General features: G+C 40.6%; 2 protein-coding genes across 2 annotated transcripts in view; both read left to right on the top strand.

Moving 5' to 3' along the window:
- Nucleotides 1-5,549, top strand: part of CFAP206 (cilia and flagella associated protein 206) — a 40,774-nt gene extending 35,225 nt beyond the window's left edge. The window contains exons 13-15 of the mRNA XM_021545812.4: nucleotides 693-886; nucleotides 1,904-2,047; nucleotides 4,471-5,549. Coding sequence (XP_021401487.2) covers nucleotides 693-886; nucleotides 1,904-2,047; nucleotides 4,471-4,701 — 569 coding nt within the window. The 3' untranslated portion in view covers nucleotides 4,702-5,549. The remainder of the gene's footprint in view (nucleotides 1-692; nucleotides 887-1,903; nucleotides 2,048-4,470) is intronic.
- Nucleotides 5,550-6,338: 789 nt separating this feature from the next.
- On the top strand, nucleotides 6,339-22,227 carry SLC35A1 (solute carrier family 35 member A1). The gene is made up of 8 exons (XM_021545786.4): nucleotides 6,339-6,567; nucleotides 9,230-9,407; nucleotides 14,537-14,696; nucleotides 15,046-15,198; nucleotides 16,443-16,509; nucleotides 19,666-19,842; nucleotides 20,243-20,377; nucleotides 21,683-22,227. Exons 1-8 carry the CDS (start codon nucleotides 6,339-6,341, stop codon nucleotides 21,745-21,747), a joined length of 1,164 nt encoding a protein of 387 aa, XP_021401461.1. The 3' UTR covers nucleotides 21,748-22,227.
- The last annotated feature ends 1,190 nt before the right edge of the window (nucleotides 22,228-23,417 follow it).

The following is a 23,417-nucleotide window of genomic DNA, read 5'->3' on the forward strand; positions in this document are numbered from 1 at the left end:
ATTTGCTGTGTTGGAACAAAGTGTATTATTACAAATGTAGCCTACAGGTTGTTATAATATTGGTTTTCTTCTCTTCCTCTGGTTGCATACTAATAATTCCTTTTTTGACTGAGTATTTTCAAGGCACTGTCTCTGATGATTCTAGTCTTCCCTGGGAAAAGACATTTAAGCACAACCTGCCACTGTCCTTGAAATCAGTCTGTGTTTTCCTATATAATTTATTTGGCCTTTATTTACACTTTATTTTCTCTGTTAATTTGTTGTTCAGCTTCCCAGCTGCTTTATCTGCTTCTTCAGTTCATCTCAGTGTTATGCTCTTTGGTATAAATGCACTACTGTTCTGCAATCAGGTATTTGCTGGAGATTTTAAGTGAAACATTTTAGAGTAGAAACTAGTTTCTTATGCCTTTGCTGTATGTGTTTTATCTGTTGTTTTTCTGAGACATGCACCTAAGGCATGCTGGATGTGAACTGATAAAAAGCAGTTTTAGTGACCTAACAAAATAGAGTTTTCTGTATTTAAAAAAAGCTTGCTTTCAAGGGTTTATACTGAGTTCAGAAATGAAGGAAGTGAAAATAACTTGAGGGAACACAGAATCTTGATTACAAATGTCTTTTGTATTGGATATTATACTGTTCACTATTTTAATTTGTGGTGTTAATTTTGGGTTGGTTTTTCTCCTAATTTTTAGGAAATCCTGCTATTGGAATTTTGAAGCACAATGGGAAATACTATGTTTTCAGTTCAAACGAAGCTGCATACATCTTTGCTCAAGATCCAGATAAGTTCATTCAGTTGAATGTAGAAAAAGCAAAAGAATATGCAGAACTAATTCAACTGCTTGAGCTCCATCATCATTTTGAATACCTTGTCCCGCGTGCACAGGTACACACTGCCCATGCCTCTTGCTAAACAGCTGCTGGGTCACTGGTTGGTCTGTCCTTTCTAAAAGAAAACATATGATACCTATCTTTAGGAAAGAAGTAAAATCCTCTGCCTATCTGAAGGTCCATCTTTTCCAGGTCTTCAGAGCATTGAAGAAATGTTTCTACTTAGTGTCATTCTCACCTTATCTACTCATAGGAGAATATGTAAATCCAAGGCATTCTGGCAGTGATAAAAGCTGCTAGTCCATAGCCTAAGCAGGTCTTGTGTCTGGTGTTTCTTTTCCTCATTTTTGCAAAAGTAGCTTAAAGGACCAGTAAATAACTTGATATCTAACATATCTTCTGTTGCATTTAAGTGGAGCTTTAGCTCAGCAGTCCATCCATGTGTGCTGGATGAGGGTGTAGTTGTATCTGGGGACAGGAGTTATGGAACATATTAAAAAATAAAAGGAGAGTCATCAATAATGAATGTGAAGTGTTATTATGTGAAATCCAGAGACTTGATTTGGATTTATAGACAACATTCTCTGTGATCGACTTGTGAATTTTAGATTCCTAGCAGTGGAAAAAATGTAGTTTTGAACTGGCCCTTGGTTTCAAATATAGTTTATATCCCAGCTATAGCAGAGATGTGTGCACTTCTCCCAGTTATGATTTGTGATTTTTAGTCCATTTGTGAAGACAAACTGAGGTGCCTGCATTATAAAATACTGCTGGTGATGGGACCCATTTTTCTAAAATCCAACAATTAAGCAATTGGTAGGTAGAAAGGAGCTTGCAGCTCAGCTGTGGCCTCTGCCTCATAAGTTTTCTGTCAGAAATTAAATTCATCAGGTACTTAATGTTTTCCTTTTAGTGGGGTCATGGACAGCAAAAATACTGTTGAATGTAAAAATCATTATCCACTTGTGGTTTGCAGGTCTCTATTTGCTTTTAAAAAGTAGCATACACATATGCTATTTCTGTGTATTCTTCTTAATGCCTTGCTTGGCTTTGGTTGTTTCTTTTTATCCAGGCCAGAAAGGCAAGCAAAAGTTCGATGAAACCACCCCCAAAATGTGAGAGTGGTACTCAAACTGATACTCATATCTTGCCTCCAACTATTGTGACATCCTATGAATGGAATGAATGGGAACTGAGAAGAAAAGCTATAAAATTGGTTTGTACTGTTATTACCAGACTTTCATTGTTGGATATAACAAATTTATGAATAAATTATTCTTAACTTTTGTTCCTTGAAACATAAATATAAGCTTTTATTCAAAGACATATACTTCATTACAACTGGCTCAATTTTTTTCTGGATACTCTCTCTCCTTACTTTTAGACTTCTTCTCTCACTTCTTACATATGTTTCCCTGTTTTTTGAGCAGTTCTTCCACTGCTTTGTCTATTCATTTCAAATTTTTTGGTTGCCTTCTTTATGTAATAAGAGTTTGTTGTTTTGAACTGAATTGCATTGAATATTAAGGTTGTTCTACATTCAAATCAATTTAATGGGTGGAAGATACTACTGTATAATTTCTTTGTGAAAAAAAGCCAGAGCAAATGTTTGTCATACTATCAGGATTTTCTGATGGATTGGAAATCACAGTCTGTCCATAGAAGGTTGACCACATTTTAAATTAACAGTAAATATGTCAGAAGCTTCTTTCTAGGGTTTGCCAGCACATGCAGTTGTCAGGTATAGCACCTGATTTTCAGAATTCAGAAATGAACAACTTGTGAGTACAGAGAATATTGCAGTTAACAATATCAACTGAACATATCTAAAGGGTTTTTTTTTTCCTCTGTGAACAGATGCACTGTGGAGGCTTGTGATCTACTGGGCAGCCTATTTCCTTTGTTTTCATTTTTGCCATGAAATCTCTAACATTATGAAAGGAAACCAAAATTTTGGACTGAGGAGTCTTGCCAGTGTCGCTAGCTCATAAAGGATTCTAAGAAATAGTTGTTACTGAGGTATATAAAAAAGCCAATTAGGTTTACAAGAAACTTAGCTAAAAGCCTCTTTTGCTTTTGTAAAGGACAAAACTACATAAATAAACATAAGATGTGGTCAGTGTCTCTTCAGCATAAGCAAAAATGGATATTTTCCAATATCTGGTCATGAAGACCATTCACAAACAAATTTGTAGCTCATTAGTTTGAAATATTTAGAGAATGTATTTTAAAGTACTAAGGGTGTTTTAGCCTCAGCTGTCCAAATATGAGATTAGTGATGTAGAGCTGAAAGAAAAAATCCAGATGCATACAAAAGTGCTTTGACTACGCTAATTTGCAATATGGAGGTGATAAAACATTTAGTAACAATGTGATAAATTAACAGAAATAGTTTACCAGTGCATCAATGAATTTGATACTTCAGGGAAGCATGAGACAAACTTGTGGGTTTTGTTAGAGGAAAGAGCTCACGTGCCTTTGGGGTTTTTTTGTGTTTTTCATACTTGGCCAAAAAACTTCTAGTGGTATGAAATGTTAAGCTATTACTTTGTTAGAAAACCTATATGCTATTAGAAGTAAAATTTTTAGCTCACATTTGTTTCTCTGTGCAAGCACAGTTCCTTGTAATTGCACACATTCAGTCATTAAAACCTCAGAAAAAAAAAAATATATTGTCTTTCTTCCCATGCCATCTCCTCTCTAAGTTCCTTACTGTTCTTTGTTGGATTCTGCTTGATGACTCTGCATGTAAGGTTCAGTTATAGATTAAGGTACCAAAATGTGCCTACATTTAGGTGCTTCACCTTCCATTCCAGCAGAGAGAGGCACCTCAGTGGTGGGGGCTGGAGAATATTTTAACTTGCTCTGATACAACATTTAGGACATTTGGCCAGCTGTATCACTCTCCAGCTTCCACCGACTCCAGTCTTCACTGACTGGACTGGACTCCAGGGACTTTCTCACTTACATGAAAGGGTCTGAATTCCAGCACATGAGACTGTATTTTGAGGAGAACATTATATTATAATTTATAGTGTTTTACATTGTTGCTGACATAGAAGACTCCATGGAATAAGGAAAACCATTTTTGTTTCAAGTGCTGGCTTTGGAATATTAACACTTTGTGAGAAGTAGTTTTGTTTGTGTACCTATGACAATTTCTGTGAATAACCAGCTTTAATCATAAATTACCCTTTTGCTCCTTATGAAGGGGTTAGTAATGTGGTGTAAGAAGGCATTTTTAAACTTTTATCTGATACTTTGTGACATCAACCCCTAAACCTCATAACTTTTGGCAGAAACCAAAGACTGGAAGCACTTACCATGAAAACATTTTATTCTAACAAAACAACAGTGAAGCATTTAACAAAATTTGAAGGACAATGACCAGTGGTATGAAATTATTAAAAGACTAATTTAAAATTGGGTGGGGTACCTAAAGCGCTGTTCACACATCCTGTTAGATCAGGATTTGCCAAATCACAGTCACAACTGTGTATTTTCAAGAGGGTAAGGTGGGCCATGTTCCAGGTTTGTAAAGCTCACGGATGTAACACAGACAAACACTCCTGAGTATATACTGGAGTTAAAATGTTCAAACAAAATTTTTGCTTAATCTGATTCTTTTTGTGTCTTTAGGCCAACTTGCGCCGCAAGTTAACTCATGCCATGCAGACTGATCTCAGCCACATGAGAAGAGAGAACTTCACCCAAGTGTACTTGCCAAAAGATGTTGGCACCCAGACTAAGTGTGACAACTCAAGCAATGTACCCAAACCCCAGGTTTTCTTGAAAGGTCTCCGAGGAGGATCATCTCCCACTACTCATATGGTCACAGTAGACTTAACAAGACCACTGGATGAAACCTGAGTGAAAATGAGAAACCTGAAGACACATCTTGAATGTGCATATAAAAATCCCTGAATACATCTGAATTTAGACACTAAAGACTTTGCTGTGTTTGTTGATTCCAGGAACAGTTGGTCTGTTTCATTTATCTTATCTGTTGGGACTGCTGACTGGCATTAAGTGACAGAAGTGATAAGCCTGAAGCACAGATTTTAAATAGGAATTTAGAATCAAGTTGTTCCCGAGGACTTTCACTTCCAACATTTAAATATGTAGCATTCTGGGATTTTACTTTAGTTTGAATGCAATAATTGCTTGTTGAAATACTGTCTTTAAATGAAAAACCTTACCCCAGGAGACTCACTCAAAGGTCACAGCTCCAGCCTTAGAGCAGAATTGTCAAGAAGGCAAAACCAACAAAATTAAACCACTCTGGGTCCTTGGGCCTGTCCGTTTGTGCTGCTGTTAACCCAACCCAATGAGTGTAGATCAAGGCTGGGAGGTTGAGAAGAGGGCATCTGTCTTGGGTGGTTCTGGCACCCTTTTATGTCTCTAGCAATTTATTGGTTAAACAGTGTACTGGTGAGCACGCTGCAAACCATAGGAACTTGACTTCAGGGGACCTTTTTGAAAGCTCTGTTTTGCTTGTGTTTGAAAACCTACAGCACAACAGAGAAAAAGTTATTAGCTTTATGTCCTTGTGGCGAAGAAATGTGTGCCAGGTCTGATCAATGCAACTGCAGATGGTATTTCTGTTTGTGAAATCCTGAATTATTTTAGCCTCAGGATGAAACATCTTCTCAAATGGAAATGGGGTACCTTAAAACAGATTCTTTTGATGACAATAAAGACTTCCTCGAGCTGCTATCTTCACAATGTCCAGATGCATGTGATTGCATAGGGTGTGCTAAGGTTTCTAAATCTCTTTTTTTTGTGTGTACATTGTGATGCAGTGTGGTTTCCTGGCTGTAGCTAGGTAAGCTTGTGACAATGAAGCTTGAAGATTCAAGCTACTGAGTGACTTTTCTGTGGCATTGTACAGGATAGCATTCTTTTGTTGTTTTTCAAGGTATCTGGCTTCACTTTTTCAAGTTACACAACATGGACAAATCACTAAAGCATTATTAGAAAAACCCAAAGGAGCGTGAGAGGAGCACTAAGCAAGAACTTCGTTTTTGACTATGTGATTTTCTCTTTTGGGAAAATAAACTAATCAATAACAGCTAGATGTGCTGCTCCTCCATGTTTTTAAATTACGAGTGGGCACCAATTATTAGATTTATTAATTAAAGTATCAGTGCGATTACTAGCTGCATCTCTTTTTTTTTACCCAGAAAAAAATACCGTGTTGCTCCTTTATTATTGCTGTGATCTCTCTATATTGTCATAATTTGCTTTTAGGCTTTTATGTTATAGTTCTTACCAACAAACTGGTATTTCAAGAATCCAGAAATACCTTTTATTTAAAGGTAAACCGGTGATTGAAATTTCATTTTATCCTACTTTGATATTTTCCACTGGAGGAGTGCTTACTGCAGTGCTGTAAAATTCTGGGGGATACAACTGTAACCTCCATCTCGGTTTTTCTCGCGGCAGAAACGCGTCAGTGGCTACGAGCTTGCTCCTGGCAATGAGAAATACGTGTGTGAGACTGCTGGATGCTTGCTGCCAATGAAGCCGTTCCGAAGTGCGGCGGGGTGGAGCCGGATGCTCTCCAGGATATCCAGGCGGGACGGAGCTCGACTCGATGGTTCGGCGCGGGCGGCGGGGCGCTCTGGGCGGCCGCGCCGCACTCTATGGTGCGATGGGAGGAGCGGCGGGGCACGGCGGGCGGCCCCGGCCCGGCGGTCCTGGAGCCTTCGGCGAGCACCATGACGCCTGCGAAAGGTGAGGGTGGCGGCGTGGGGCGTCCGGCGGGTCCCGCGGCTCCCGGTGGGAGCACGGCCGGAGAACGAGGACAATTCCCACCCGTTTTCCCAAGAGGAAACGCGACCTGCGCGTAGCCTGCCCCTGCCTCCCCCCTGCCAGAGGGAGTGGAACTGTCCTCCCCGCTGGGGCTGTGGCGCCGGACGCCACCACCGCGGGAGCGAAGGGGGGAAGGGGCTACGCGGGGTCGCGCTGGGGAGGGGCTCTCCCCGCCCGCTTTCCCGCCCCGGAGCCTCTCCCCGCGCTGTGGCGCCGCTGCGCCCCCGGCGTGTGGGCGGCGGGCACTCCCGGCACGGGGCTTGCCGGGGCCCCGGAACGCTTCCGCCTGCAGGATCGGCCGCAGTCGCCACCAGTTCCCCTCTGGAGCGTCTGACCGTGGCGCGGCATCTCTGGGGCTTATCCCGGGGGCAGTGCACGGGCACATCCCCTGCAGCCACCCTGCGGCCCGCAGCTGGCCCTGGGAACGCCGCCGCGCCCAGGTGCCTACTGGAGTGTGTTTAGGATGGACATTAGGAAGGATTTCTTTCCAGAAGGGATGATGAGGTGCTGGAATGGACTGCCCAGGAGGGTGGTGGAGTCACCATCCCTGGAGATGTTTAAGGAAAGGCTGGATATAGCACTTAGGGGCACGGTGTAGTTCGCTTGGTGGCGTTGGGTCACAGGTCAGATCGATGACACCAGAGTCTTTCCCAACCTGCTTGATTCCCCGGTTCTCAGGGATTCTGCCTGTGTACAGCGAGGCCAGAGCCCGCACGGGCCCGCACTTTTGTCCTGAGGCTTTTGGCCTGTCTGGTCCCTTTTTGCCAGAAATCATTTCAGCCAGGTGGGATTTACTGGGAAAAAAAACAAAAGCTTTTTCCAGCTCTTCTTTTCTTTAGGCAGGTGTAAGTTCAGATTTATCAGCAGAAGTTATGTGTGCCCCAGCTGTGTTTTCTTCTGCTCTCCTTGCTGCACTGGTACTGATGCAGACATGGGAGCCTGGCTGAAGAAAATCCAGGCTGAAAAGAATTACAAATACCTTTTTACATAATGCTGGAACTATCTAGTCTAGATACTAGACTTGTTACGTCTTGATGCCTTTGGTTTACCCAAGTTTCCAAAACATTGCCAAATTGGGGCTTTTTTTATTTTTAAAGAGTAGTTACTAGAGGCAAGCATTAAGTTTAGCTGTAGTTTGGTGGTACATAGATTAAAATCTTTGTGTGTCAAATCACAGCATTAATATAATTTTTGTCAGTACTGAAACATCATTTGAAGATACGTTTTTGTAAAACCAGATGGGGTTAGTTATATATATTGTTATGCCCTTGTATTTCCTCCCCACAGTCCAAATTTAATTTTAAAATGGGTTACAGCTTGTAAGTCTCTTCTAAGCATTGTTAGTCCAAAAACTAATTGGCTCTACCTTTTAAAAGTGGTTACTGACGTGGGTAAGATTTTTATCTATAAGGAAGTAGCTAATTTAAATGATTGCAGTGGCAGGAGGTATTAACTGTAGCTTGCAGAAATGTTATGCAATTGAAGACATCTCTGGCTTGAAAGAAACATGAACGAAACATTGGTCTCACTGGATTCAGCAACTCATTCCTTTATTAAATGAACAAAGTTATTATAAAACTGCTTATCCTGTATCTCGTTTCCTAATCAGCAGAGAAACGCAAACTTACACCAATTAAAACACATTTCTTTAGGATATTTAGAACATGACAGTGGCCTCAAAGGTGCTGCTGACATTTGCTGATGTCTTGTGTTGGGTCTTGCCTTTGGGCAGAGAAATCCCATTTGAAGTTGTGTGCTGTTTTCTTGGCTGGTTTAGATGCAGACTTAGCCATTCCCTGACCTGGGAATGCACTGGAGTGTGCGAAAAACTGCCTTGTTCCAGGGGACCTTGGACAGGCTAACTCCAAAATTTTTCAGGATAGTAGTTGGCCCAGGTCAAAATTGTTACAAGTATTACTACTGTTGTAAGAGTATATCAGTGGGGAAGACAGAGGGGATAACACAAATTATACACCTTGTGTGGTTTAATTTATTGGAAGAGCTTAACTTTAGGCCTTTGTACAGGGAATTTTTCCAGAAAGCCCTTTGTGTGAAGTCCCATCACCATTCAGAGCAAAATCTTCTTCTTTTACTAACTTAGGTTGAAAATAGGGCTGATGGAAATGCTGTGGTTTTTATTAAGATTTGCTAGATTTGTTTGCTTATATCGAACTTCTCTCTTTTTGCTTTTGCTAGTCTGCCAACATTCTGTGTCAGAGTTCAGTATATTACATGAAGAAGATCAGATGCCATTTCAGAGCCAGCACCTACTGTCAGCTAAAGAGCATGAAAGCTCTTTTTGATTGTTATTAGATAAATATTAATATTTTTTTCTAGAATGAAGGATGATTACAGGGGCAAGAGAGCATCTCATTTTCAAACATTTGGAGTTTCTGTACAAGCTTATTTGAGAAGGCTGTAAAATTTAGCCAAATATTTTTAATGGAAAGTGTTTCCTAACATTGTAATTATTGTCTGCTGACACAGTAGTGTTTGATACATCCCTCTAGCTGGAGAACACACTGTGTGAGTTCTTAAATTAAAATGGGGGTCATGCTGAGTCCTCTCCTCTGTTTTGTTTCAGAAAATGTCAGCTTGCTGTTCAAGCTGTACTGCCTCACGGTGATGACCCTGGTTGCTGCCACGTACACGGTGGCACTGCGGTACACCAGGACAGTGGAGACAGAACTCTACTTTTCCACAACGGCTGTGTGTGTCACTGAAGTTATCAAGTTGTTCCTGAGCGTGGGCATCCTGGCTAAGTAAGTGTGGGAGTGCTGATCATTGTTTTGAAAACCAGTCCTTGCTTCTAACCTCAGATTCTTGGGTCCTGAAGTGCAGGTATGTTTGAGATTGTGGCTGGATAATGGTGCTGTGGAAGGGTAATTTTAGAGCAGGTTAGAGCTTGTGAGTCCGCATCAGCTGAAACTGCTTTGTATACAGCACAATATTCAGGTGTATCCTTTCTACATATTTTCTATTTTTGTATGCTTTGGAATCAGTTCACAGTGTCATCATGGATTATCCATGATGTTTTAGTCTTTAAGATGTTGGTGTAGGTGAAAGTTGGACTTTCATTATCTTCTATGAGCCATCATCTGCTGAGTTACATAAAATTCTAATGTTCCTACGAATAAATTTTCCCAAACAATGTTACAGACAGACATTTTGCTGTTTCTAATAAGCCACAAACCAATGCTGAAAGACTGATCAAAAAATATTACCCAGACTGCTGCTAAGAGCTAAAACTTTAGTGCATGCATGAGCATCTCAAGTAGGGAGGTTATCAGTCTGCTGCCTTTTCTCTCAGCTTCCCTGTGCTACATCCTTCCTAGCAAGAATCTTTACATTCTGGACTTTTCCAAAGCCCAGTTCTTGCTGCTGTGGTAGAATTTTTTCTTTTAAGGTCTCTGTCTCTCTTTGTGGCTTGTGGTACATCAGAAGGCTGGCTGTTATGTGCTAGACGATCATGGAGTCACATGATATACTTCAGATTTTCATCAGCTCTTTTCCTTTTAACACACAAATGGCATTTTACTTGCTTTAGAAGTGAGGCAATATTTGAATTTGGTAAGGCAACTGACAAACTGCTTTTTTTTTTTTTTTTTTTTTGTTAGCCTTTCATTAAATGGAATGTGTAAGAGAAGGGAGATGAGATCAGTGGGGAAATCTGTTTTTCTTTACATGCACTCTGGACTTCTCTGTCAGCACAAAATGCTGGCAGAAATGGCTCTGCTGACACATGGTTCTGCTGTAGTTCTCACTGTTGTAACCAGTGAGGATCCCACTGGCTCTCTGGAGGCTGTAGCAGCCCATGCTTCCCAATAGTGAGGGTAGAGGGCTGCCTCTGGATAGCCTCACCTGTGCGTGTAATTTGTCAAATCTTGTGCCCCTGAGACTCAGGCTGTTTATAGTACACCTAGTGCAGCAGGGTAAGCAATCCCTTTTGTTAAGGGACTGTAATGTTTTGTTCATTAAATGTATGAATGGTCTTTTTTAATTGAAATCATTAAAAACTAAATTACTTTTAACTCAGAAAGAAGTCTTAACATGTTGATGTTTTTAGAACAGCCCCGCACAGCAAAAAGTCTCTGTAGCCCATTGTCTTCCCTTTGTCAGCAGAGGATGTGTAGAATGGAAGTGTAGCCAAGGGGTCAAGCATGGGCTGAACTTTCCTTATCTGGTGGCAGAAACTTATGGATCCTGTTGTCTTGTGTTGACAAATAGGATGAATAATCTTTCCTCGTCCATTTTGCTTTTTGTAACTCTACAGACCTGTGTTTTCATCACTAATTTATTTTCTAAGCCAGGAGCCCTAGTTTAATTTTTCTGGGATCATCATAGTACCCATCCACAGAGCATTTCCAGTATTGATACATCCCTTTTGAAACAGGATCCAGAGCTGCATGCTGTATTCAGGATGTGACTGTGCCATGGCATTAGGCAGGGGGGTGAAGGTATTTTCTCTCTTGGCCTCAGTTCCTTTCCTAAGGATTTTGCTCATTTCTCTGAGGCAGCTTTCTCATGAAGCTGATGCCATGTTTGAGCTTGTGCCATCCAAGAACTACTTGCATCTTTTTGCCAGGTGCTCAAAACTAGATGAGAGAGGGTTGCTGTATACAGGGGTGGCCATTTTCTATGGTTCTTTCTCATTTATTGACACCTGAGCCTTATTTACCAGTTAAAATGGGAAGAATCAGATTCACTGAGCTGTTTGGAGGTTATAATGTCTATTCTGATCTGTCAGCTGGTGGGCTTTTTCTCTCCATAGCTGAGGGAGTGATGGGCACCAGCAGACAACATTCATCAGGCCATGCTCACCTGTCCTTGGTACCATGTGTGGCATGCAGGCAGGTCCAAAAGTTGCCAACTTTCTAGTAACCTCCCCTTTCAGATCACTTATGAATATGCTGAACAGCATCAATTCCAGCACAGCTTCTTTCTGTGTCTCCTTTACAGCTTCCTTCTGTTTTAAATCCTAACCAATTTGCCTCACCCAAGGTAGGGTGCCTTTGTAGTTCAGTAAGCAGTCCTGGTTTTTTTACTGTATAGCAGGATACATTTGTGTGGGTACCTTTTCTTTTTGAAAGAGATAGTGTTGATAACTGCAGTATACAGGATACTAGAATATAACTCTCCCACTGTTCCAGCTGCCAAATTTGTTTTCTTACACATTATTACATGATGCCTTCATTGTTTACTTCTAAGGCGTCTCCTGGAGGGCATATTGAATGGATGAATGCCAAAGAATTGTCTTTCAAAAGAGAAGCTTATGATAGTTTAAGCTGTGTTAATTGTTAACTGAAATATTCAATTTCTAATGCTTATTTAAAGTCCTGTTCACCATCTGGTATTAGCATTTGCTATGTTCTTAGCTGGCACATAACTACTTACTAATGGATGAAGGAAAGCAGAGCTGTTTTGCAAACTCTAGTTTTAACTTCAGCTTTTCTCACAAATGTGTCTTTCTGTTGCATGACTGATAGCTATTAGTATCTCTCACCTCTTCATACCTGGAAATTGGCTTTGTCAGTAGGGTAATGAATTTATGAAAGGGGAAATGGCTTTAAAGTGAAAAAAAATAGGGTTAGGTTAGATATGGGGAATAAATTCTTCAGTGTGAGGGTGGTGAATCTCTGGAACAAGCTGCCCTGAGATGTGGTGGATGCTCCATCCCTGGAAGTGTTCAAGACCAGGCTGGATGGGGCTTGGAGCAAACTGGTCTAGTGGAAGTTGTCCCTGCTCATGGCAGGGAGGTTGAAACAATATGGTCTTAGGATCTCTTCCAACCTAAACCATTCTACAAAGAAAATTGATTATATTTTAAAATTTAAACTTACATCAGCATCAAGAAAGCTGAACTCAAGCTAGATAATTTTTTATTTTCTAATTTGATCTTATAGTGTACAAGGTCATTTTTTATTTTCTAATTTGATCTTGCAGATTCTTTGGGCACCTAGTTTTGCATTATCAGCTGTATATGGAGGCTTTAAGTTGTTTTTTGGCCATGTACTGAATTCAACTTACAGTTAGAGATTCTTGGTATGTGCATGCTTCAGAAAGCACATCCACTGCACAGATGAACTATTAGATAGCTTATCTTCTTGTTCTCAAAATCTAAAGGGAAGATGGTAATTATTAGACACATGTTATTCTTTGCTGAAATTTTGTTCTTGAAGTGAAAGTAGACAGAATTTACTATTGCCGCTGTGACTTTAAAAATGTGATCAGCAAATTCACTGAGCGTGGTCTGGAAGAGAAGCAGTTTAAATATTACTTTAAATATTATTTTTAAATTATTTTAAATATTGTTGACAGCTCACCTTAGTATCAATGAACAGAAGAAGTTATTCCTGCATGGTATTTTTTTACTTCTTATTTTCATAGAGTAGAACTGTGTCTACGCTGAATATATTTTATTTCCAGTTAGACATTTGAGATAGAAGCACTTTAGTCCATCTGTACTTGAGTATTACCCAATTTTCTTGTACATCTTATCTCCCAATCCTAGACAATGTAATAAACACATTCAGAATTGGAACAAACCAAAAATTTGCCTGTAATATCAATGACTCCTAACATTTTATACATTTCTGCATCTAGTGCAGTTAACCATGGTGAGCTGTAGCATGAACTCTTCCCCTTTCTTGTATTGCAGACTTCATTTTAAGTGCTATTTGTCCGTGGATTTTCTTGTCATGGTTGTTCACTGTGGCCAGACATGTCTGGTTTTTTGTGTGTTCTTTCTGTTATGGAAAAATACAAAAAGAATTCCTTGCAGCTGCCTGTATAACGACTTCTTTCCCTGGAGGGGAAAATAAAAGAGGAAAAGAAAGTATATGCTAGGTGCAAGTAGGGAGGAAGGCAAGGAAGGAGAGAAATTTAGATGGAAGGATCATGACAGGGTAAAGTCTATAATCTTCAGAGAGGAAGAGCTGAACAACTGGAGTACAGAGTCAGTGGTTTATCAGGAAAGGAAAATATGCTGAAAAGAGTTAGTTAAAGCTATTTATTCATACGAATGTGTAATAGAACCACAAGGACAGTTAAATTTAAAAGCAGTACAGTTTACAAGTTGAAAGGCCTGTGGGAGGGGGCAGGAATGATTTTGGATGTTGGTATTTGTCAGTGCTAAGCAAGAGAGGATTGGAAAGGGGGACCGTGGGAGAGGTGGGAAGAGGACTAGAGCAGCAGCAACAAGTAAGCAGCAAATGTCATATTGATGTACAAGTGATAAGGGAGAGCCAGTAATGCAGAGGGCAGCTGTGAAAAGCTGAGTAGCAAATTGCAAAAGCAGCCAGCAGCAACACATTCTCTTCCCCATTGCCTGCTCTGTCACACACTGTAATTACTTGAAGGAGAGGTGTGAAATGCAAAGACAGGGACAGGAGACAGGGAGCCCCCACACATCCGTCAGACCTCTTTGTGTGTGTGCTGGTGCTGGTCTAGCATCTCCCACAGCACAAATGAGAATGGGAACCCGTGGCTGACTGAGGAATGAGAAGTTTTTCTAGGTAAATAGCGTGCAAGGGTACAATCCTTTTCTGACTGTACTGTGAAGCATAGTTTAAATTTTCCCATGGAAAATCATGGGCATTTGACATCACACACCAACATTAATACCCAGTAAAAAAGGGGAAATGTGAACAACAGCCTTCTGTTCCACTGCCTATACACTGCTGCACATTAATGCATCTGACTTCCTGATTCCAGAATGTCTCTCTCATCTTGTTGAAAACCTCGCTTGTTTTTTTTTTCTTTTATGAGCAGAAAGTACAACTGATCATGGAATACAAATTTTCAGCTCTCCCAAGGGATTAATTGATTTGATTTCTGTTTTAAAATACCAGTTTAGGAATGCCCTCCATTATGTTAATGTTTTATTTTGCAGAGAAACTGGAAGTCTGACAAAGTTAATAACATCTTTAAAAGAAAATGTATTCGGAAGTGCTAAAGAATTGCTAAAATTAAGTGTTCCATCTGTGGTGTACGCTGTCCAGAACAATATGGCGTTCATGGCTCTTAGCAACTTGGATGCTGCAGTCTATCAGGTAATACAGGTTTCTGTCAGTAACAGACCTGGAAATATATTTCTCTTTCCTGGTTCATTAGGCACGTGTTTCAGGCACACAGCACTCTCTTCAGCCTCAATGTTAAAAGGGAAACTGTGCTTTGTTCTATTCAGAGCATACACTCTGCTGCAGAGCTCTGGCTTTCTGAGCCAAGCCACTCACTGCTACAGTCCCTTCAAATTCATGTTGTTGTAATTGGAGATGGATACGTAGGAAATCAATGAATATAAAAACCTGACATTCTGTAGCTGAATTTTCTATTTTATTTTCTTCTTTTGGAGGAGTTTATAAAACCATGTCCTCTGCACTACATTCCCATCTTTTTTAGGTGACGTACCAGTTGAAGATCCCTTGTACAGCTTTATGTACAGTCCTGATGCTGAACCGTACCCTTAGTAAGTTGCAGTGGTTCTCCGTCTTCATGCTGTGTGGTGGTGTTATCCTTGTTCAGTGGGAACCTGCTCAGGCTACAAAAGTACAGGTAAGAGCTAAAATTTTCCCTCTGCAGATAAAGATTAAATGATCCTTGATCTTTGGCTTTCACCTTTGTTGTGTACCTGTTCAGGCAGGCTTGTGCTATGGCTCTGGTCTCACTTGTTGGAAATGCAATGGGTTGCTGCAATTAGTATAAATTACCACAGCCATCATAATCTAATGCACCGTCGTAGGAGTGTCTGAGTAGATTGTTTCCAGCAGTAGGCTTGGTAACATTGTAACTGTTGGAACAGAGAACTTGGAATCAAAGCACTGCCAAAAATTAGGAGCAAAACTCCAGCGTACTGTGGGTATGTCATTTAAACACACCCTTCAGAGGCACTGACCTAATACTGTTGTAGGAGAAACAAGTGTCCTCTGTTCCTTAGGTCATAGCTGCTGCTCAGCTGCATTAGTAGGAAAGATAGGTCATGCCTCTGGGAGCACTGGCCACAGCCAAGTAGACAGTACCTCTGAGCACTGTGGCAGCACCCACAGAAAGTGAAACACCGCACAGCTGCACTGGGCTGAGCTGAGGGACAGCCCTACATCAGCAAGGGCACCTGGTACTGCACTGAAATGCTCATGATTTTGCTCTGCTTAATGAAGTAGCTCTGTGCTGTGGTTTTGACTGAATAGAATTTAAATTTCTTCCTAGTAGCTGGTTCAGTGGTGTGTTTTGGATTTAGTATGAGAACAGTGTTAGACTGGTGTTTTAGTTGTGGCTCAGTAGTGCTTAACCATGAGTCTAGGGCTTTTCTGTGCTTCCTGGTGTGCCAGTGAGGAGAGGCACAAGAATCCAGGAGGGAGTATGGGCAGGACAGCTGACCTGAACTGGCCAAAGGGATATGCTGTACCACAGAATGTTACACCCACTATGGAAAATCAGGGAATTTGGTCAGGAGGGGCTGATTATTGCTGCAGGATGGACTGGGCATCTGTCAGCAGGTGGTGATCAGTTACTTTGTGCCTCACTTAGTTTTCTTGGGTTTTATATTTCTCTCTTCTTTCGTTAATACTAGAATTATTAGTAATTTTTATTTTGATTTAGTTATTAAACTCTGCTTATATCAACCCACAAAGTTTACCTTTTGTTTTCAATTCTTCTCTCCGCTGTGGGGCTTGCGGGGAATGAGTGAGGAGCTGGGAGGTGCTTAGTTGCTGGCTGAATTTAATCACAGCATTCTGGAATTGATTATTGTGAATGACTAAATTGTTGTATCCTTTTTAAAATAATGGTTGATGTTGCAGGTGGAGCAGAACCCGTGGCTAGGGTTTGGAGCAATTGCTGTGGCAGTGTTTTGTTCAGGATTTGCAGGTACAGTATTATTTCTGTATGTGGGCTGTATCTAAAGGATTGGAGAACTCAAAGTGCTTAAAACTGAACATTCTACATTTGTTAACTGTCTTCCTCTAATAGTTCATTCCCTCTGCCCATAATTGTCTTCTACTTTTGGTAATTATGGCAGATTCATAACATGATTACTCCCATTGTCAAGCAAATGATAGGAGCATGTACCATTGGTTTTACACGATGCAACATACAGGGCTGGTTTGCAATTGGAAGTGTCTTTCAAATGCTGTGAATAAGACTGTAGGGAGCAGCATAATGACTCACTCCATACATTTAATTAATGTACATCAATTTTGTAAAGTTTACTTTGCAGTGAATAGCTCCCCTTTGGTGATCACATGAAATACTTGCATTTTTTTACAAGGGGAACTGAGCTCCTTGCTCAGCTCTTGTACCAGCTCAGCCTTGAAATACACATTACCATACTTCTGTAGGTGGAAAATCTAACTGGGATGTAGAGGGAGCATGAGGAAGGCAGAGAGTTAGAGTAGTATCAGGAAGCCTGTATAAACTCAATGAAGGATTTTTGGTTTTGTTTATTTTTGCTTTGTTCTACAACCAGTGTCTCCCCTCAGTGTAGCTTTTTCTCTGTCTTCTGGAGAAGGACACCAAAACTTTGGGACAAGTGAACTGGTTTTCAGAAATAAAGAAATGCAAATTACTTGTTAATTTGAAATTTGGCTCACAGGGGCATATTCCCCTGACTGTAAATTGGATTCTTCCTCCCTCCTCTGTAAAAAGCAAGGTACTATCACCCACCTCTAGTACTGGAAAATCTTGCAAGAATGATCTTGTGCTGTGTGTAGATGCTCATTACTCATGGAAAAACATTCTGGTGGGTAGAGGAGGAGAGTGTCATTCTTATTTGGTGTTGTTTCAGTAAAATAGGCACTTTGAAGCAGAAATACTAAATAAAACTGTGCAGAGCTCAGTCAGCTTTTCCTGCAAGGTTATGAATTTCCTCATTTAAATAGATGCTTCAAAGCTGCAAGACAAAATACAGCCTTCAGAATCTCCTAAAACTCCTGTTTTCCCCAATAATGTGGGTCAACAGCTGTGCTTCCAAAGGTCTGCAAATTCAGAGCAGCGTGAGGCACTTAGGGCTTTCTTCTCCTGCAAAAGGATTGCAGCTTGGGTTTCCTTGCTGACAGCTGAAGCTCTGGGGCAGCTGGGAGGGACTGTGTGTTTTATCCACAGAGCCCCTTGTGTCCTTGGGGCTTTACATGTTGAAAACAAAAATTCTATTCAAGTTCTCTTCCTGTTCTTCCTTCCCACGCTCACATGAAGCAGTTATTTTGCTGTTAGATGTCCATTTTCTGAATTGACCATGTTTTATGGAGTGTTTTGTTAGTCCAGCAAAATGAAAAAAAGGTTGTGTGTGTTTGTCACTTAGAGAAGGAAAATAAGTTTTTTCTTCAAATTGCTGATCCTGTGATAATTTCCAAGTACTGGGGCCCCAAAAATGCGTTTAAAAGCATTGGAGGGACAATTTAGTGGCAGATTCTTTGTGATTTAAAACAGTTCTGAGGAGTAGATTCTCCTAATGAGCCCCCATTCTTTCCTTCTTCTTGCCTAGTGGATTTGTGAATTGTATAATCACAAATCTAGAAGCATAATTCTATTGATTTGCCTACTGTTTTCTCAGTTTATAACATTTGCAAGTATGGTTCATACTCAAGCCAAATTTCTGTTATGTTGATTACACCTCATACTCTGTGGGTCTTCTCAGGGGCAGAAATCTCAAGATAATTATTCTAGGTTATTTTAAAGGTTGCAGTCTTAACAATACTAGTTGGTTGTTGTTTACACTTCAAAAATTTATATTCTTATCAGATAATATTTCCTTGGTTTTATAAATTATTTGAACCCCTGAAATATAAATCTGCCTCCTCATTTATTCACTGTAAGTACTCACTGTATTAAATTATAAACTGCATTTTTCATTAATTAAAGAATAGAAAGACCTTCCTTGAAGCTAGTTTGGGGAATTTTTGAGGGGGAGGGGTGCATGCCTAGGGCTTTTAACACCCAGGACTTTGTTGGTTCCATATATTTTCTCATATTGTATGAAGGATGGTGCGTGATATTAATCACCAATAAACTTCTAGTCAATAGGGCTCTCACCAGAAGGTCATGGAAGTCACTGGTAAGAGTCCTGGAAACTGCTCTTTGTTTTGAAATGTGGAGGAAATTTGGTTTGGTGAGCAATGGTTAAAAAGGCAGGTGGGGAGGGCCTTGCCAAATGTCTGCCTCTTAGTCTGACAAATCCCTCCCAAGTAGAATAATGAAGTATTTGGGGAGTTTCAGTAATGCAAAGCATAAAAATAATGCTCTTCCATGTGGTATCGAGAGTTAGAACTTTAGATTAAAATGAATTCCACTTCCTCAAAAGCAACCTGTATTTTCAATTAGCAGAAGGCCTCGGTTTTCTTTTGCTCTTGAAATCCCCTGAAGCTGTGGTTTCAGAAGGAGCTGCTCTGCCAAGTGCTCTGCCAGCACAAAACTCCTGAGGAGTTTTCAGTTTCAGTACTGAGGTAATATAGATCCTCCCTTCCTCCCTTAACCTCTGAGAAAAATTGGACTAAAATAAATCTAAAACTAAAATCAACACAAAATTATTTTCATGGAGGCTGTGAATTGAAAAAGGGCAGAGATAAGAAAGGGTCAGGATAAACAGATAAAGGGAAACCTTCCTGTTAAGTCAAAGCAGATGCACTTGGTAAATTTAGGCCTGGACTTGACCAATGACTTAAAGGGCCAAGTCAGTTACAAATCTAAAGTACTTGAGAATGTAAGAGAGGAACATTGATAGTCCCTTTGCTGTAGCATATTCAGACTCAGCTGTAAAGGAGTTTGTACAGGGTGGAAAACGCCCCCGAGTTCAGTGAAGTACTCCCATGGGATGCCTTTTTATCTTCTCAGTGGGCCAAGAGTTGAGCCTTGAGGAGTGAGGCACCAACCCTCGATCCATCACTGGTGTTCAGCAGTGGTTTTCCACAGACAGTGAACTTGCGAGTTTGCTGGTTCTAAGAGGTTGTCTGGTTTTAAAATGCAATAAACCATGAATCATTCTTCTAATTGAAATATTTTCGGGTTTTTGTTTTTCTTGTTTTTTTTCAGGAGTTTATTTTGAAAAGGTGTTAAAGAGTTCAGATACTTCCTTGTGGGTGAGGAACATTCAGCTGTACTTATCTGGGATTGTGGTGAATTTATTTGTTGTGTATATGTCAGATGGAGCCAAAATTCTTGAGAAAGGGTTTTTCTATGGCTACACATACTACGTCTGGTTTGTTGTCCGTAAGTATCTTGTGGCTTTTGACATTGTTTTTCTTCTTTAACAGTGATACAACTGATTGCAGGAAGCTACAAATTCAGTCTGAGACACTCTCAACTGTGTTTTGAGGGATTTTATTTAAAAGTATCATTTTCTTGGAAGTTATTCGCTTATTCAGTTTAAAATTGTGCTGAAACAGCAGCCTAAATAATTTACTAGCAAGTAGATAATCTTTAAATAAGTTATATCTTATTTATTGGATGCCACACAGACATCCCATTCCACTGAATGATCTGTTAAATCATAAATTAGGACAATGTAGCGCAAAGTAGGAGCACATTCCACACAGTGGAGTAAAATGCATAATTTCAAGAGTAACCTACTGCACCTGTACTTATGGTAACACCTTATTCTTCTTCCCAGTTCTGGCCAGTGTGGGTGGCCTCTACACCTCGGTGGTTGTTAAGTACACAGATAATATCATGAAAGGCTTTTCTGCAGCAGCAGCCATTGTTCTCTCTACTGTGGCATCAGTCATCCTCTTTGGCCTCCAGATAAGTAAGTGCCTTTTTACCTTTGATTTGATGGCTGTGCATGTTTCCTGCCTGCCCAGCCTGCTGCACACAGCTCATACCAAGGCCATCATTTATGCCCCATCTCAGTTTTTCTGGTTTTAACTTCAATTCTTCTCCGGGACTCCTGTGCACTAATGCATCATCAGTCCCTGTTGTGGTACATAAAGGTGCCTGATGACTGTGCTTTGAAAGGCATTGGTGCTTTGTTCTTTCAGAGGCATCTACAACTTCAAACAGAAAGAACCTTTCTGGTTTAAACAGCTTTATGTTTATGCATCACTTTCTGATGCAGTTTAGTGTGTGATACAGCTGTTAACCTAAGACTGCTGTTGATGGGTTATTATTTCTTGTTGGGTTTAGTACAGCCAGTGCCAAATTAATTCCTCAGCTAATTCTTCAAGGGCTTTACACAGCCCTGATGAGTTACACCCACTACTGCATTAACTTTTACCTCCCCCATCTGCTGTGGACACCCCCATGCGAGAAAGTCAAAGAGCAGCTGGGGCTGTGACTGACTGATGTGGTGAATATCTTTGAGAGGAAACAGCAGATGGCTCTGGGCTGTTCTGCAGCTACACAAAGGATTTTATCCCCAATCAAGTCTGTGTCTGATACTGTGCCCAGCAGTCCTGCTCACTCCTTCACTGTTTAGTGGGTGGTTTCCTACCTTAATCCAAAGATGGTGTGGGAAAATGGGGGAAAAGTTAGCTTTTTGATGTAGTATTATTGAGTTAAAAATTAAGGAAAGTTTGCATAAGGAGAAAATAATCAGTGTTTTGCTGCAAAAGAGCACCATAAAGCAAGGAACGAAAAAAATTAAAAACTTACTTGGGCAGTGTTTTCGTGACAGCTGACACAAATTAAACCTGAACTAATGAGCTTTCTGTGAAAGCTTTATTAATAGAGTTTCTAAACAACCCTGTCTAGACATGGGAAGGCAAAATGGTGTTATCACAGGCTACTTTATCATATCCACTGGCTTTTTGTGATTAAGTTGATTGTAAGCCTGTACAAATAGCACCTGGGGCTGCAGGAGATACTTCACTTTCTATTACAACGACTACCACTACTTTCTTCCTGACGAGACCAATTGGAACCCTGTGGGGATTGTAAACACTCAAGAGATCCCAGTGACAGAGGATGAAGCTAAATGTTGCGACTTATCAATAGCTTGCTGTCTTTTTTAGTTTTGGGTAACTTCAATACTATCATTCAGATATAATTTACATGGTTTGCTGAAGGTTTCTTATATGAATTTATTTATTTAAACTATTTTGTCTTCTTTCAGCTGTTACCTTCTCCCTGGGTGCTCTCCTGGTGTGTATTTCTATTTACCTTTATGGATTACCTTGACAAGACACCACAAAAATCCAGCCCTCAGAGACTAAGAGCTCAAAAGAGAGACTTGCTACTGCGTGATGTCCATAAAAATGGACAGATGGACAAGAGAAAAAATACTTTAAAAAAAACTGCCTTTTTTTTTTTTTTTTTTTTTCCAAAATTAGCCTTAAGCTAGTCATGAAATGGTTTAAGTGAGATAGACTAAAAGCAGAAGTTAGTTCTGTTTTTCATGTGGAGTTTCCAGTGGCTGACACTGAGGCTACACTGCAGCTGAGGAGCTGGCTGGGTATTTTATGGAAGGTATTCTTCATTCACATCAACAATGAAGAGTCTTATTTACAAGGAAAATCCAATGAAGGAACTGATCACTCAATTGTATATAATGTATATAACAGAGAGAAATCGGTTCTTTGTGTATTTGATAAACTGTCTTGCTCTTTGAGGGCAGAAATGCCTGAAAAGTTTCATTAAAAAAACTATTTAAAAAAGCAACTACTGCCACCATTTTCTTTTAAAATACTTGGCAATTGCAGTTTGATTAATGACAAGTTTCTCTTCTAGGCAATAAGCATGAAACGACACAACTCTACAGGGAATACCCCTGCTTTGAGCATCACCAAGCTCAGAGTGCTTAGAGGTAGCCTTTGTTGTTTGGTTTAAAAAGTCAACTGAAAGGCTCTGCAGCTGTGGCTTTCCTTTTACTCTTTGTTGTTTTGTTCATTTTTTTTTTTAATTGGCTATAGGTGGTAAAGGGATCTTCTATGCATCGTACAGGGGAAGGTTTGTATTTGTTCCTGTACCTCTGGCTTAAGTGTGAATGAGTCACAAAGTTTCTACCTAGAAGATCTTTTCTCTCTCAACCTTTCTGTGCATACAAATGCTTGAAAAGGGCTCCTGTAATACATGTTCACCTTTAATTTTTCAGTGCCAACTGTGCAATTTCAACCTCCCTCCTCATCTTCTGAGGCCTTCCAGATGTTTCAAGTCTACATTGTGCGAAAACCGACCCTGGTACATTTGGGAAACTTGTTGGTTGACATTCACAGTGGAACTGAAATGTGACCAAGTTCATGCTCTTGGCTACATTTCTTTTGCCATAAATTAAGGAGCTGGTTTCTACTTGAAAGTGGGGCATGTTAAATAGCAGTAACATGCCTAAATTCTCTTCAGTGGGAGAGGTTGGTCCCCCCTGCCTTTACCGAGCTGTTCCCCTGCAGTGCTGCTCTTGGGAGTCAAGGCTTCCATGGTGGAAGGTATTGCCAGGCACTTGCAGGACCTCACAGGTGCTGCTCCACCTCTACAGCAATGTGAGGCTCAGGGGTGCCAAGCAGCAGCTGCCACGTTTGCCTGCGTGCTCAGTGCTGAGGGAACACTGCGCCTCCTGTTCGACCCGCTGGGCAGCAGTCTCTTCTTGCCGGCCATCACGTCAGTGGGAGCAAGGAAGGGCTTAAGAGCAGGGTGTGACAGCTGGCAGCTGGGCTTGGCTGAGCTTTCTGAAGGAGGAATGCAGCACAACACCCAGGAAAAAGTTTCTGCAGGGTCTGAGTAATTAGTTTTGTTCCAACAGACAGGGAACCTGAAGCCATTGTGCCATCAGGCCTTGGTACACAGTGGCAACCACAGGAATGGAGAACTTTGCCTAAGGCTGGACAATGAACACCACTTCCTCTACTGAAAGGATG

Source organism: Lonchura striata, chromosome 3 (assembly GCF_050655825.1).
Source record: "Lonchura striata isolate lonStrDom1 chromosome 3, ASM5065582v1, whole genome shotgun sequence".
In the NCBI taxonomy this organism is placed as follows: Eukaryota; Metazoa; Chordata; class Aves; order Passeriformes; family Estrildidae; genus Lonchura; species Lonchura striata.

Excerpts from the sequence above, each read along its gene's own strand:
- SLC35A1 (XM_021545786.4), top strand. The coding sequence starts at position 6,339 with ATGCTTGCTGCCAATGAAGCCGTTCCGAAGTGCGGCGGGGTGGAGCCG. Across the intron at positions 6,568-9,229 it reads CACCATGACGCCTGCGAAAG|AAAATGTCAGCTTGCTGTTC; the intron begins GTGAGGGTGGCG and ends GTTTTGTTTCAG. Across the intron at positions 20,378-21,682 it reads CCTCTTTGGCCTCCAGATAA|CTGTTACCTTCTCCCTGGGT; the intron begins GTAAGTGCCTTT and ends GTCTTCTTTCAG.